At 43.2% G+C, this 15,423-nt stretch overlaps 1 protein-coding gene across 1 annotated transcript in view; it reads right to left on the bottom strand.

The window, feature by feature from the left end:
* The window catches only part of SUSD1 (sushi domain containing 1), a 52,331-nt gene that overhangs the window by 20,049 nt on the left and 16,859 nt on the right, over nucleotides 1-15,423 (bottom strand). The window contains exons 3-5 of the mRNA XM_017886744.1: nucleotides 11,521-11,634; nucleotides 6,481-6,636; nucleotides 712-864 (exon numbers count right to left, since the gene is read on the bottom strand). Of these exons, the coding sequence (XP_017742233.1) occupies nucleotides 712-864; nucleotides 6,481-6,636; nucleotides 11,521-11,634 (423 nt within the window). The remainder of the gene's footprint in view (nucleotides 1-711; nucleotides 865-6,480; nucleotides 6,637-11,520; nucleotides 11,635-15,423) is intronic.

Below are 15,423 nucleotides of genomic sequence, written 5' to 3'. Positions count from 1 at the left end.
GGTTTGTCCAATGAAATAAAAAATCTGAATTGCAAAATACCTTAAGATATAATGTACCTTGATGATTTTCAGGGTCACTTTTAAGATGCAAGGACCTTACCAAATCATTGGTGTTTACTATCTAACATGGTAGTTAATATCAGAATATCTATTAACTGCTAATAAAAATCCTTTAAGTTTACTAATTTTAGCACTTTTTTTTTTTTTTTTTTTGAGACAGACGTCTCACTTTGTTGCCCAGGCTGGAGTGCAATGGCATGATCTTGGCTCGAATGCAATGGCATGATCTCGGCTCACTGTGACCTCTGTCACCTGGGTTCAATAAATTCTCGTGCCTCAGCCTCCCAAGTAGCTGGGATTACAGGCGCTCACCACCACACCTGGCTAATTTTTTTATTTTTAGTAGAGATGGGGTTTCACCGCGTTGGCCAGGCTGGTCTCGAACTCCTGACCTCAAGTGATCTACCCACCTCAGTCTCCCAAAGTGCTGAGATTACAGACGTGAGCCACTGCTCCTGGTCTAATTTTAGCTTTTTTAACATGGCCCCCTCTAACTTTATTGTTGTTATTTGCTTTATTTCATAGGTTGTACAAAATGTGCAAAGGATCAGATCACCTCCACCCACCTCCCCAACACAGGCTTGGAGCAAAAGAAAGTCACTATCAACAGAATTTCACCTTGAGGTGCTGCATTTTTTGGCAGAAACCCACCTGTGCATGACGTGGTATCAGTGGTCGGGTGGAAAGGCTCAGGTCCATTCCTTGGCAAGTATCCATCCATACAGTAGCATTCAAAGCTCCCGTGAGTGTTCACGCATCGCCCTCCATGCCTGCACAGGCCAGAAACTTCACACTCATCTACGTCTTAGGACCCAATCCAAATAGAGAAAAGGAGAGAAAAACAGAAAAAAGAAAAACAAAAGGAGAGGATATTGTGACAGCCCTTTTTTCACATTTTCAAGCTACTATTATAAAAAGATGCGTTTTGTTTGCAATTGTATCATAAATTTTATTTTATGTCTTATAGCTTCTTCTCATATATTGTTCATATCATAGGCACTGAAAACATAGCAAGTGCTGAATAAATGTCTGTCAGTGTGTTCTGGGAATTTACAAAAACCAATAACCATCCCCAGCTCCCTGACACCCAACAAAATGAACTCAAAAACATAAATATATCCAATCACTAAAAAATATCCAATCATTTAAAAATATCCAATCGTTATGAATATATACACTCACTAAAAAATATCCTGGCCGCACATGGTGACTCATGCCCGTAATTCCAGCACTTTGGGAGGCTAAGGCGTGCAGATGATTTGAAATCAGGAGTTCGAGACCAGCCTGGCCAACATACAGAAACCTCATCTCTAGTAAAAATACAAAAATTAGCCGGCCATGGTGGCACACGCCTGTAATCCCAGCTATGCAGGAGGCTGAGGCAGGAGAATCACTTGAACCTAGGAGACGGAGGTTGCAGTGAGCCGAGATCACGCCACTGCACTCAGCCCGGTGACAGAGCAAGACCTTGTCTCAAATTAAAAAAAAAAAATCCAATCACTGAAAAACTCCAGTCACTATAAAAATATCCAGTCACTATAAATATATCCAGTCACTAAAATATATCCAGCCACTATAAATATATCCAATCACTATAAATATACCCAATCACTATAACAAAAGAATGGTCCCAACCTCATACTAAAACATCTAAAGTAGGGCTTCAGATAGCAAACAATTTACAGGCCTGGCACGGTGGCTCATGTCTGTAATCCTAGCACTTTGGGAGAACTGCTTGAGTCCCAGAGTTTGAGACCAACCTGGACAATGAAGTGAGAACCTGGCTCTTAAAAAAAAAAAATTAACTTAAAATATAAACAAATTTTTAAATGTTTTAAATAAGGAAAACAATCTCCAGGAGAGTGAAAATGCCAGTCCATGAGTACAGGACGGTGTGGCAGGTAGTAGAGTGGTAATTTAATTGGGAAAGGTCTTACTAATTTTATGAAAATCAGACAGGCTTAAAACAGGCTTCTGGAAGGACAGGACATGCCCCTTTGCAGATTTTTTGCACCTGACTGAAGACTACCAGAGACAGCAGGTACAGGGTAAAAACTGCCCAACAAGCCAGAGGCTGGAGAAGAAATCTCTCTGCCAGTTAGTAGTTTTTTCCCTCGGAACTGACTTTGAAACTTTAAGAATTCCATCAGCTGGGCATGACTACGCACGCCTGTGGTCCCAGCTGCTCAAGAGGCTGAGGCAAGAGGATTGCTTTGAGTCCAGGAGTTCAAGGCCAGCCTGGGCAACAGAGCAAGACCTTCATCTCTAAAAATAATTATATTTTCATCAGAGCCACATAGATCAATTCCACTTGGAGAAAACAAACAAGCACCTTAACTGAAATTCCTAGGACATTTGCATAAAAACATCAGGGATTGAGCAGTAGACAGGAAGCAGCACGATTGAAGAAAGTCTGTTTTGTGAAAAAATATTTTTTTAAAAAACTAGTAATACCATAATTTTTTTTTTTTTTTTTTTTTTTTTTTTGAGACAGAGTCTCACTCTATTGCTCAGGCTGGAGTGCAATGGTGTGATCCTGGCTTACTGCAACCTCTGCCTCCTGAGTTCAACCGATTCTCCTGCCTCAGCCTCCTGAGTAGCAGTGACTACAGGTGTGTACCACCACACTGGCTAATTTTTGTGTGTCTTTCTGTAGAGACAGGGTTTCACCATGTTGGCCAGGCTGGTCTTGAACTCCTGACCTCAAGTGGTTCAACCACTCAGCTCCCAAAGTGCTGGGATTACAGGCACGAGCCAATGCACCTCGCTATAATTTCTTTTTCTTAAATGACATTTTAGCCCCCAAAAGAGAAAAGAAAATTATCTCAGAATCCTTTTAAACTTTTACATTCTTTATTCTTTTTCCTTTTTGGTCTTGGACCAATGAATGCCTCTCCACTCACGCCAATCATTGTTTGGGAACCAGTAATTCTATTCAATTGCTGATGGAGCCCATCCAAGTCAAACCACCCTCACACAAGAAGAAGTGCCACAGAGCTTCTTCTCCTGGGTTGTGGCTCATGGTGGATTCCATGATTCCCAAGAGTCATTCAGGGGCAGTTTTAAGGGCCAGAACATCTGCCAGTTCTCCACGACTGGCTGGGATCATCTCATACTAGAACCCTGGCAATTCATTCCGCCTCTAACGTTGGTGACATCCAGAGGCCCACCTGCAATCAGCTCCTGAGCTGGACGTCGACTCTGCAAAGCACAATAAACAACTGGATGCAGGATTCTTTGGAATCCAGGAACTAGGATTCACATCCTGTAGTTCCAGGCAAACAGTGACTAACTGCTGATACCCCAAAACTTGCTAAGCTCTGCCCCAGCTAAAGCCCACTGATGTTTCTCTGGCAACTGCGATTCTAAAAGAAACAGTATTATCAAGAAAAGCAATTCATCAACTTTTACAAAGTGATTACTGGAGAACTCACAAGGAAAAGTCACGGGAATGGCTGCCAGTGGACATGGTCTTCACAGTGGGGGCATGGAAATGCTCCAAAGTGAGACAGTGGTGATGCTAGCACAACTTCGTGAATACACTAAAAACCACTGAGTTATATATATCAAAAGGGTGAATTTGGTGGTGTGTAAACTATGGCTCAATTTTTCAAAAAAGAGAAGGTCATTAAATCATTGCAAGAATAGAATAAATAAAAGTAGAGCCTGGATCTGGATTTTGTTCCAGGCAGATTGGGTCTAGTTTGGCTGACACCTATTTGGCCCTTGCATAAAATACTTTCTTCTCTTTCCTCTTCCCCTCTTCTTCTTCCCTCCTCCTGTTCCCACCAACCTTCTCCCTCTTCCTCCTCCTCATTCTTCTTCCTAACTTAAAACAAAAAAAAAAATTAAGACATAGTCTCACTCTGTCACCAAGGCTGGAGTGCAATGGCACAACCTTGGCTCACTGCAGCCTCAAAGTCCTGGCCTCAAGCATCCTCCCACCTCAGCCTTCCAAGTAGCTAGGACAATAGGCACACGCCACCACATCCAGCTAATTTTCTTATTTTTTGTAAAGATGAAGTCTCATTATGTTGCCCAAGCTGGTCTTGAACTCCTGGTCTGAAGTGATCCTCCAGCCCTGGCCTCCCAAAGTCCTGGGGTTACAGGCATGAGTCACCACACCCAGCCTTCTTCATAACTTTCAAAAGCTGAATTCATCTCTTGGAACTATAAATATACTGAAAAACATACAACTGTAAGTTTTTCCTGGCAAATTCCCACAGCCTAGAAAACACAATTTCAGGGTTCATATTCTCCAGAAAGTTCCCCTGATTCCTTCCTCACAGCCAAGATAAGTGACCCCTGGATTCCAGTAAACGCTGTTTGCTTACCTATGACTAACACTTTATACTGAAATTAGCTGCCTGCTCATCACCCTCCCACTAGCATAGCCTTGGCGTATAAGAAGTGCATGAGAGGCCAGGCGTGGTGGCTCACGCCTATAATCCCGGCACTTTGGGAGGCCGAGGCAGGTGGATCAGCTGAGGTCAGGACTTCGAGACAAGCCTGGCCAACATGGTGAAACCCTGTCTCTACTAAAATACAAAAATTCGCTGGGCATGGTGGCGGGTGCCTGTAATCCCAGCTACTCAGGAGGCTGAGACAGGAGAATCACAGGTGAATCGTTTGAACCCAGGAGGCAGAGGTTGCAGTGAGCCGAGATCGCACCACTGCACTCCAGCCTGGGTCACAGTGGCTCACACCTGTAATCCCAGCACTTTGGGAGGCCAAGGCGGGCAGATCACAAGGTCAGGAGATCAAGACCATCCTGGCCAACATGGTGAAACCCCATCTCTATTAGCCAGGCGTGGCGATGTGCACCTATAGTCCCAGCTACTCAGGAGGCTGAAGCAGGAGAATCGCTTGAACCTAGGTGGCAGAGGCTGCAGTGAGCCGAGATCACGCCACTGCACTTCAGCCTGGGCGACAGAGTGAGACGCCATCTCAAAAAAGAAAAGAAAAGAAAAAGTACATGAGAAATGTGTATTGAATAAACAAAACACTAGCTCATCATCTTATATGCTTTTTTTAAGTGTCTTTTCTTCTTAATATACAAAATTTAATACTGTAACATTGTACTTCTGCAACCATGCAGCCAGTAATTTGCGCCTAGAACAACAGGTTATTATAAAATGTTTTCTCTGAAGGAATGTGTTCATTCACACCAAGAATAAATCAAATGCATCCTTTGAGAGATTCTGCTTTGGTACAGGTCAAGAGGAAGGATGAATCCGAGCATAAGAACCTATGGTTCCTGGTAGCAAAGAAGATAAAATATGCTCTCCTTTCATTTTCTTTTTCCTGAAAACCTTTAAATATCATGAAGCTTTCAAGCAGAGTCATTAAGTCTACGCAAAAGCATCTTAGAACCAGGAGGCTTTTTCTGCCTTTCCTCTTCATTATTGTTCGAAGATTTTCCTAGAAAGCCAGAGAGCAACATTAAATAGCATGCTGTTTATAGAGTTTAGGTAACAGAGGAGTCGCTAAAAATCTGGAGGGTTTGTCCCCACCCTGTATTCGACCAGCCTATGCTCAGAGATCCAACCTATAACGCTCCTGTGCTCCCAAAACTCGCACTCCTCACTCAGCGCACACATGTGGGAGGCAAGCCCATGTCTCTAACAGGGACAGCTCTGACCTCCTGTGAGCCAACAGCCGGGTGCCAGGCCCCGGATTAGTGTGCTCTGAGCTGAGGAGTGCCACTCACCCTAAGGACCCCCCACCTGTGGTTACAGGAACCTGCAAGAGGCACACCATCTCCAGAGAGTCCCTCCTCACTATTCATTATCAAAATGATCAGGCCAGGCGCGGTAGCTCATGCCTGTAATCCCAGCACTTTGGGAGGCCGAGGCAGGTGGATCACCTGAGGTCAGGAGTTCGAGACCAGCCTGACCAACATGGTGAAACCCCATCTCTACCAAAATTACAAAATTAGCCGGGTGTGGTGGTGTATGCCTGTAATCCCAGCTACTTGGGTGACTGAGGCAGGAGAATCGCTTGAACCCAGGAGGCGGAGGTTACAGAGAGTAAAGATTGTGCCACTGCACTCCAGCCTGGGCAACACAGTGAGACCCTGTCAAAAAAAAAAAAAAAGTTCAAACAAAACATTACAATGAAAAAAAAGAATATTGCAATGAACTCCCATAGACCCACATCCCCCCAAGATTCAATTGTTGTTTACATTTTGCCATTTAAAGTAGCTTACAGACTAAAGGAATACTATTATAGATACATCATCATAACACCCCTAGATACCTCAGCATGCATCTCCCAAAATAAGAATATTATCCTATATACCACAATACCATTATCCCATCTAACAGAACTAACATTAATTCCCTAATATTAACAAATGCACGGCCCAGATACTACCCTGCTATCACCAATTGCGAACACTGCAGCCCCCTTCTTGAGTACCTGTACAAAAGGTGCCATCGTTGGGAATGAATGTCTTGTTGTTGTTTGTGGCTCGATATCCTTCCAGGCAAATGCAATAGAAGCCCCCGGGGGTGTTGTGGCAAGATGTGTGGTTCCCACAGACAACAGTGGCTCCAAACTGGCACTCATTTTTATCTGTGGACACACAGACAAGGCACCGGAAGAGCTATCAATCCACACCGACTCCAACAGCCCAGGCCGTCCTCCCATGCTATGGACCCAGGAACCAATGTTCTGTGACCACACCTTAGTGATCTATTCCTCCAGCCTCTTCTCCTTTCACGATGCTCCCCAGACTACAGGACCTGGGCCCCTTGTCGTTACATGCCAGGAGTGTATGAAACCCCAAGAAAAATGCAACACCTCAATCTGGCAATCCATCTGATTTGAAGATTGGGAGAAGAGGGCTCTCTTTGAACTTTTGCAAGCTTAAAAAGATATTTTCAGAGGCCCACGGAAACAAACCAGCGGAATTCCCTTTTCCAGTTCAGCCATTCTCATGGTTTTTCATGAAAACCAGTGTAGGCTGACTTTACAGCCAGTGATTAACTAGAAAATTTCTTCCTTCTGAGCTACCAAGAAACACAATGGAATTAGTGCTGCAGCCTCATCCGGAGCAGGCCTAAGGCAGGAGCAGGAACAGCTCATGCTAATGGTCAATGACCTGTGTGAATAATGTTAGTCCCTCAGTGCAGGGACCTGGAACATGGATGCTCGATGAGTCCCCAGAAGCCTGCCCGGAGTGTTTTTCATTCAATAATATGACATCAAAAGACGCAAAATGAAAGTAAATCTCCCTCTCATCTCTGCCCCTGAGCTCAGGAGTCAGCAAACTTTTTCTCACAGTATCTGTTGCAACAGCTCACCTGTGCTCATGGGCACGGAAGCAGCTGTAGACAGCAGGTAAACTACCAAGCAATGCTATGTTCCAGTAAAACTCCACCTACAGAAATAGGCAGCAGGTCGAATTTGGCCCATGGGCCATAGTTTGCTGACTCTGCCTAACCCTGTAATTTAAGAGGAAACTCCTGTGACCAAATTGTTATGCATCCTTTTAGAGCTGATCTACCCAGTTAGCTTTTTTTGGGAGAAAAATCATCAACTTATGAATTTGTAGCTTTTTTGTTTGTTGCTTCATGTTTTATTTCACCAGTGGGCCCCTCAGATCTGTGTAATGGCCTCTCACAATTGCACTCAATTCCTGCTCACTCAAAAGTACTCTCCGGAAGATCTGGGTGTTTTATTATTATTATTTTTTTTATTATTATTATTTTACAGGCATGTGTCACTTAATGATGGGAACACATACCGAGGAATGTGTCATTAGGCAAGTTCATCATTGTGGGACCATCACAGGGTGTATTCACACAAACCTAGATGGCATAGCCAACTCTACACTCAGGTTACATGGTAGAGTGTAGTGCTCCTAGGTTAGAACCTGTATAGCATGTGACTGTACTGAATATCGCAGGCAACTGTAACACAGAGGGAAGCATTTGTGTATGTAAATATATCTAAACACAGAAACAGTACAGTAAAAATACAGCATAAAATACAATAAATGATACACCTCTAGAGAGCACTACCATGAAATGGAACATGCAGGACTGGAAGCTGCTCTAGGTAAGCCAGTGAGTGAGTGGTGAGTGAATATGAAGGCCTAGAACATTATGATACACGACTGTAGACTTTTATTTTTATATAGAGACAAGGTCTCCCTCTGTCACCCAGGCGAAAGTGCACTGGCACGATCATAGCTCACTGCAGCCTTGAACTCCTGGGCTCAAGCAATCCCTCTGCCTCAGCCTCCTGGGGCTGGAGTGGCTAGCACTACAGGCAAAAGCCATCATGCCCAGTAAATTTCTAGTTTCTAATTGTAGAGATCAGCTCTCACCATGTGAGAGCCCAGGCTGGTCTCAAACTCCTGGCCTTAAGGGATCCTCCCACCTTGGCCTCCCAACGTGCTCCCAAAGGGATTACAGGTGTGAGCCACCACACTCAGCCTTACTGCAAACTTTCTAAACACTGGACACGTAGACTACACTAAATTTATAAAAGTATCTTTCTTGGCCAGGCGCATTGGTTCACACCTGTAATTCCAGCACTTTGGGAGGCTGAGGCAGGTGGATCACCTGAGGTCAGGAGTTCGAGACCAGCCTGGCCAACATGGTGAAACCCCATCTCTACTAAAATACAAAAATTAGCCAGGTGTGGTGGTGCATGCCTGTAATCCCAGCTACTCGGGAGGCTGAGGCAGGAGAATTGCTTGAACCCAGGAAGCAGAGGTTGCAGTGAGCTGAGATCGTGCCACCGCACTTCAACCTGGGCGACAGATGGAAATGCCATATCAAAAAAAAAAAAAGTCAAAGGGCAAGCAAGAATGTAGCTAGCATCCATGGGAGGAGGAATTCCTTTGGGAAGGGAACAGAAAAATTTGTCCATTCTTCTCAACTTCATTTCTATCTCATCGCTAGAAAGTGTGGGTGAGGAATGGGAGAGTGAGAAGCATTAGGAGAAATTCTCCCAGGAGCCTCAGACTGCAGGGTAGCCAAACTTCTTATGGGTAGAAACCTAAAAAACAAGAGTCAAAGAAGGCTTCACTCCAACCTGCAGAATGGGCAATGGTGGATGACTGGAAAAGCCTGTGTCTGCAAATGAAAGGTGACTTTTTGAAGACAAGACTAAGTTGGGGGTTTTTGTTTTTTTGCTTTTAGTTTCTTTTTTCTATTTTTAAGAGATGGGATCTTGCTCTGTCACCCAGACTGGAGTGCAGTAGTGGCCAGGCGCGATGGCTCATACCTATAATCCCAGCACTTCAGGAAGCTGAGGCAGGAGGATCACCTGAGCCCAGGAGCTCAAGAACAGCCCGGGCAATGTAGTGAGACCCTGTATCTACTAAAAATGAAAAGAGGAAGAAGAAAAGGAAGAAGAGAAGGAAGAAGAGGAAGAAGGAGAAGGAGAGAGAGAGAAAAAGAAAAGAAAGAAGAGGAGGAGGAGGAAGAAGGAGGAGGAGAAGGGGGGAAGGAAGGAAGGAAGGAGGGAGGGGGGGGGGGGGGGGGGAGGGAAGGAAGGAAGGGAAGGAAAGGAGACAAGGAAAGGAAAGGAGAGAGAAAGACAAAAGAAAAGAAAGAAAGGAAGAAAGAAAGAAGGAGAGAAAGAAAGAAAGAAAGAAAAGGAAGAAAGAGAGAGAAAAAAAGAAAGGAAGGAAAGAAAGGGAAGGAAAGGGAAAAAGGAAAAGGGAAGGAAAGGAAGGAAACAAGGAACCTGAAAGTTGCCACGGCTGAGGGTCTAGTCCAAGGGAGGAAAGGAGGAAGGGAGGGAAGGGATGGAAAAGGAGGGAAGGGAGGGAATGGAGGGAAGGGAAGGAAGGAAACAAGGAAACTGAAAGTTACCATGGCTGAGGGTCTAGTCCATAGCTCAACAACTCTAGAACACCAAGAACACCTACTTTCTCTGAGTACAGAGGGTTGGCTTTTGTTTTAAGGTTTCACTCGTGGTAAACATCTTTTGCACATTGAGGGGGAAAACGAATGCTAGTTTCTTAGAGTGAGTGATAGGCTTCTAGTGATCAGCACACTCAGGACTGATATCTAGGTCACTTTTCAAAAGGCTAAAAGTGCTTGGGAGACTGAATTAATGATTCTGTTGTACAGAGAGTAGAGCGTTGGGATTTGGATGGCTTTAAGAGATGTGGTCATTTTGGACCAAAAAAGCCTGAGAAATTTAGTCTTCGCTTTCTTAGAGTATATCTACACCTTTCCAGTATATTTTCATCGTCTGGAAATGATGTCTCTCACTGAGGAAAAGTGCTGGATAGACCTAGAAGAATTATTGTGCTTTGGATGCTGCTTTTCTGGTGTCCATGTAGCTTACNTTGCAGTGAGCCAAGATCGTACCACTGCACTCCAGCCTGGAGTGAGCCAAGATCGTACCACTGCACTCCAGCCTGGGTGACAGAGTAAGACTCCGTCTCAAAAAAAAAAAAAAACCTCACTGAAGCTTCGAACCCCTAGGCTCAAGCCATCCTCCTGCCTCAGCTTCCGGAATACCTGGGAGTACAGGTGTGTGCCACCATATGTGGCTAATTTGAAAATGCTTTTTTTAGAGATGGGGGGTTCACTGTGCTGCCCAGGCTGGTTTCAAACTCCGGGCCTCAAGTGATCCTCCCACCTCAACCTCCAGAACAGCTGAGATGACAAGATCGAGCCTCAGTGCCTTGCTGTTATTTTTCTTTCGAGAGAAAAAAAAAAAAAGCACACAAAGATATCACAACAAGGCTGTATATAACATCTGTCCACAACTGTAAGGTAAAACCATCAATATTTTTAATGCGTATAACAAGGTTGCTGGGAGGAAATTGGAAGATTATTGCAACATTTACTATCGTAAAATTGTTGTGAAAGTCTCCCTCTCTCTGAATTGAGCTTGAACCTGGATATTGTCTGACTGTCATGGCATGGGGGATATCATGAGGCAAAAAATAATTTCAGATGCTTCTAACATAAAGGGCGTTGAATTCCTTTAAGTCATCTAAGTCCCTAAAAGTATCACAACTACCAAAAATGTGGAGGATGAATTCTGACAGACATAAGACCCAAAGCAACAGTATTTCACCAACTAACCAAAAAGTCCAATGGCAAATTGTTTTGGTTTTCCTCCTAGTACTAATATAAATAGTGTTATATCAAAATAACCAGAGAAATTAAGGAATACAATATTCACTTGAGTTGCGAAGTTAAATTTAAGACTCAAAACAGATGTCAAATTTGTGTTAGATCCCAGAGTTTCCAGAGATTCAAGTTCAATGACCTCTAACATGAGGAATACTATCTTGGAAACACCAGAGAAAGAATGTATCCAAACACCAAACAAAGACTTATTATAATTGACAAAACTTCTCATAATAAAAACATGTGAACAAAATAACAATGTTTTTCCCCAAGGACATCAACTTTTTAATACAAGAGAATCTTGTTTCTTGATTCAGCTTTTCAACTTAACCCAGGGTTCAGAACTTACCAACACACTGAGTCCTCCCGTTCCCCACAAATCCATAGTTGCAAATACAGATCTTCTTCCCTTCTCTTTGCTGGCATGTGGCATGTTCATGGCAAGTGGCACAGACATCTAAACCTGAATCATAAATTGTATGTTTCAGAAAAAGAAAAATGCAAGATGAGACACATGTAGTTAGTGGACATTTACAATGGAGAACCAAAATTTGAAGACCAAAATAACACAGGATATACCTAGTCTCATCCTTAAAACCTTCAGTGACTGTTTATTTCCCACAGAATAAAGTGCAAATCCCTTCCTCTGTGTGGCCAATGAATGTCTTTTTTTTTTTTTTTTTTTAGACATGGTCTCACTCTGTCGCCCAAGCTGGAGTGCAGCGGTACAATCACAACTCGCTGCAGCCTCAATCTCCTGGGAGCAAGTGAACCTCCCAGCTCAGCCTCCCAAGTAGCTGGGACTATAGGTACACATCACCACACCTGGCTAATTTTTTTTTTTTTCTGTAGACACAGGGTTTTGCCATGTTGCCCAGGCTGGTCTCGAAATCCTAGGCTCTAGCAATCCACCCACCTTGGCCTTCTAAAGTGCTGAGATTACAGGCGTGAACCACCACGCTAGGCCACAATCAATGCTCTTAGTGGTCTCACTCCAGACATACTCCTCCAGCCTCATTGTTTCCAAGCCCCAGCCACACATGGTATTTGCCAGATGTCAGAGGCTGACTACTCTTTCCCTAACAGAATATCTACTATCCTACTTGCATGCCACAATCACGATACTCTCTATGCCTAAAATGCCTATGCCTTCTTCCCTACCTAGCTAGCACCTATTCATATTTTAAGACCCAGCTTAAATGTCACATTACCTCTGAGGTCTTCCCCACTTCTCCATTTTTTTCTTTTTTTGAGGTAGAGTCTGACTCTGTTGCTCAGGTTGAAGCGCAGTGGCATGATCTCAGCCCACTGCAGCCCTGACCTCCCAGGCTCATGCAATTCTCCGTACCTCAACCTCCCAAGAAGCTGGGACTACAGGCGCACACCACCACACCCATCTATTTTTTGTATTTTTTGTAGAGATGGGGGTCTCCCTATGTTGTCAAGGCTGGTCTCAAACCCCTGAGCTTGAGGGATCCACCGCCTTCAGCCTCCCAAGGAGCTGGGATTACAGGTGTGAGCCAATGTGCCCAGCCCATTCCTCCATTCTTAAGGAAAATTAAATGCATCTTCCTCTGTGCTCCCCTAACACTGGCACATTCCCCTATCAATCACGTTAATGTGTCATTATATTTGGTTCTAGCTTTGTCTTCCAAGCTCGGTATTATGAATGAGCTGCTCAAGGATAGGGATGATGTCATTTGCCCATATGTTATGATGGCACAGTGCAGACACTCAATATATTTTTATTGACTGCCTGGATAGAGAAATCTGCAATCCTACTTGCTGCAACTCAAAAAGCAAATGGAGTGAAGAGGAACACAGCTGCCTATTACACTACTCACTTTTTTTTTTTTTCAAAGAAAAAAATGAATGTGTTTAAAATGACAGTAACTTAACAGCCAAGTCCCAGTAGGATGACCAGATCCCAATTATTGAAATAAACAGCAGAATTGTTTGAGGCTAAAACTTCTAAAACATCCAAATCTACCAGATGGTGATATATGGCCCAAGATCAAACAAGAATTTCTACCCAAGGCTATGTGGTATATTGTGTTTCCCTCTCAGTGCCTCTGTAATTTCAGGAGTGACCTAGTCAAGAGAATCTTTCTAGCATTGAATTTCATTTTAGTTTTGGCTCTGTTATTACCCAGGTAAGACAGCCTAGCCCTTAGGCTGCTCTAGGCATGAAACCAACTGAGGCTAGGGATTTCTAAACACTCTAACCATGCTGCTTTTGCGTGTTTCTTTAAAAAATAAAAGATAACACAAAAATAAGACAAACCACTAATCATCACTAAGTAATGCCAAATCAGCCATGTAATATTTACAAAATTTATTGTATCTCAGACCATAAAGACAAATGCAACAAATTCCAAAAAAGTAAAAATGTTAAAGCCTGAATTATCTGACCACATAATAATGTAATAAAACTATCAAACAAAACACAAGACTGGCAACCCCAAAAGAAACATACTCGCAAACCACAGAACATTCTCCCAAACAATTCTTGGGACAAAGGGAATATCAAAATTGAAATGTTTAACACTAGGTATAAAAACATATTTACTCCAGAAAATGTAAGTTTTATGTGTTTTTATACCTTAAGATACACTTTTATACTTCAATGCGGCCTTTAAAATTTTACTTTTTTCAAATTTGTTGCATTTTCTTTATGGTCTGAGATAGAATAAATGTTGTAAATATTCCATGGTTAATTTCATATTACTTAGTGAAGATGAGTGGTTTTCTCATTTTGTGTTATCTCTTATTTTAAAAAAGAACACACAAAACAGTAGCATGGTTAGCGTGTTTGGAAATCTCCCAGTCTCAGTGCCTAAAAAAGAGATGCCTAAGATGCCTAAAAAAGAGAGAGAAAAGCAGGCAGCCAAGAAAGATAGAAAAAAAAAAACACTAGAATTTTAATACAAGAAGCCTGAAAAAAGGAAAAAAAGAAAATGGGGATTTAGGGATTAGTAAATAAAATTTTAAAGATGTTAAAGAATTAGAAAATATTATCAAATGCACTGGGGGGGGGGAAATTACATAAAAGACTAGGAAGATATAAACCCTGGGAGAGAAGATGATAGCAGACAAAAGATGCTAACAGTATTTCAGAAAATGAGAATGAGGCTGGGCGGAGTGGCTTACGCCTGCAATCTCAGCACTTTGGGAGACCAAGGCAGGTCAATCACTTGAGGTCAGGAGTTCAAGAGCAGTCTGGCCAATGTGGTGAATCCCCATCTCTACTAAAAATACAAAAATTAGCCAGGTACAGTGGTGGGCACCTGTAGTCCCAGCTACTGGGGAGGATGAGGCAAGAGAATCGCTTGAACCTGGAAGGTTGAGGTTGCAGTGAGCTGAGATCATGCCACTGCACTCCAGCCTGGGCAAGAGAGTGAGACTCCATCTCAAAAAAAATAAAAATAAAGAAGACGAGAAAGAGATGGATGGGCTAGGTACAGTGGCTCATGCCTGTAATTTCAGCACTTTGGAAGGCCTTGATCCCAGAAGTTCAAGACTAATCCTGGGCAACATGATGAGACCTCATCTCTGTTTAAAAAGAAAAAGAGATGGATGCATAGTAATTGCCTTAGCAGAGAGGAAGAACTAAAAGCCAATCCTAGAAAGGCTCAAGAAGCAGAGTCTCTGCAAATTTCAGAAGACAGACATAAGCAATAGGAATGAAAGTTCAAGGAACTGGTTGAAAATACCTGCAAGGAATAGTTAAATGCCCAGATTCCTTCACTGATGCTGCACAAAACAGAACTTTACAATTGGGAGAAAATGAACCAGAAGGCTCCAGATTAGAAGGACAACACACCAAACTGAAGTGAGGATGAGTCCCCTTACCTAAATGTCCATCATGTGGGTTAAATATATTTAACCATCTTAACACATTAACATTTTAGCACAAAGCATTTTAAAACCGTGTGATCAGTACATTGTCAATTCATAATGACATTCAGGGCCAGGCATGGTGGCTCATGCCTATAATCCCAGCACTTTGGGAGGCCAAGGCAGGTGGATCACTCAAGGTCAGGAGTTTGAGACCAGCCTGGCCAACATGGCGTAACCCTGTCTCTACCAAAAATACAAAAACATTAGCCAGGTGTGGTGGCACACACCTGTAGTCCCAGCTACTTGGGTGGCTAACGCAGGGGAATCACTTGAACCCCGGAGGCAGAGGTTGCAGTGAGCCATGATAGCACCACTGCACTCCAGCCTGGGTGACAAAGTGAGACTTCATCTC

This window comes from Rhinopithecus bieti, unplaced genomic scaffold (genome assembly GCF_001698545.2).
Source record: "Rhinopithecus bieti isolate Rb0 unplaced genomic scaffold, ASM169854v2 scaffold_16175, whole genome shotgun sequence".
Taxonomy (NCBI): Eukaryota; Metazoa; Chordata; class Mammalia; order Primates; family Cercopithecidae; genus Rhinopithecus; species Rhinopithecus bieti.
This window is presented reverse-complemented; position numbering and strand designations above follow the sequence as displayed.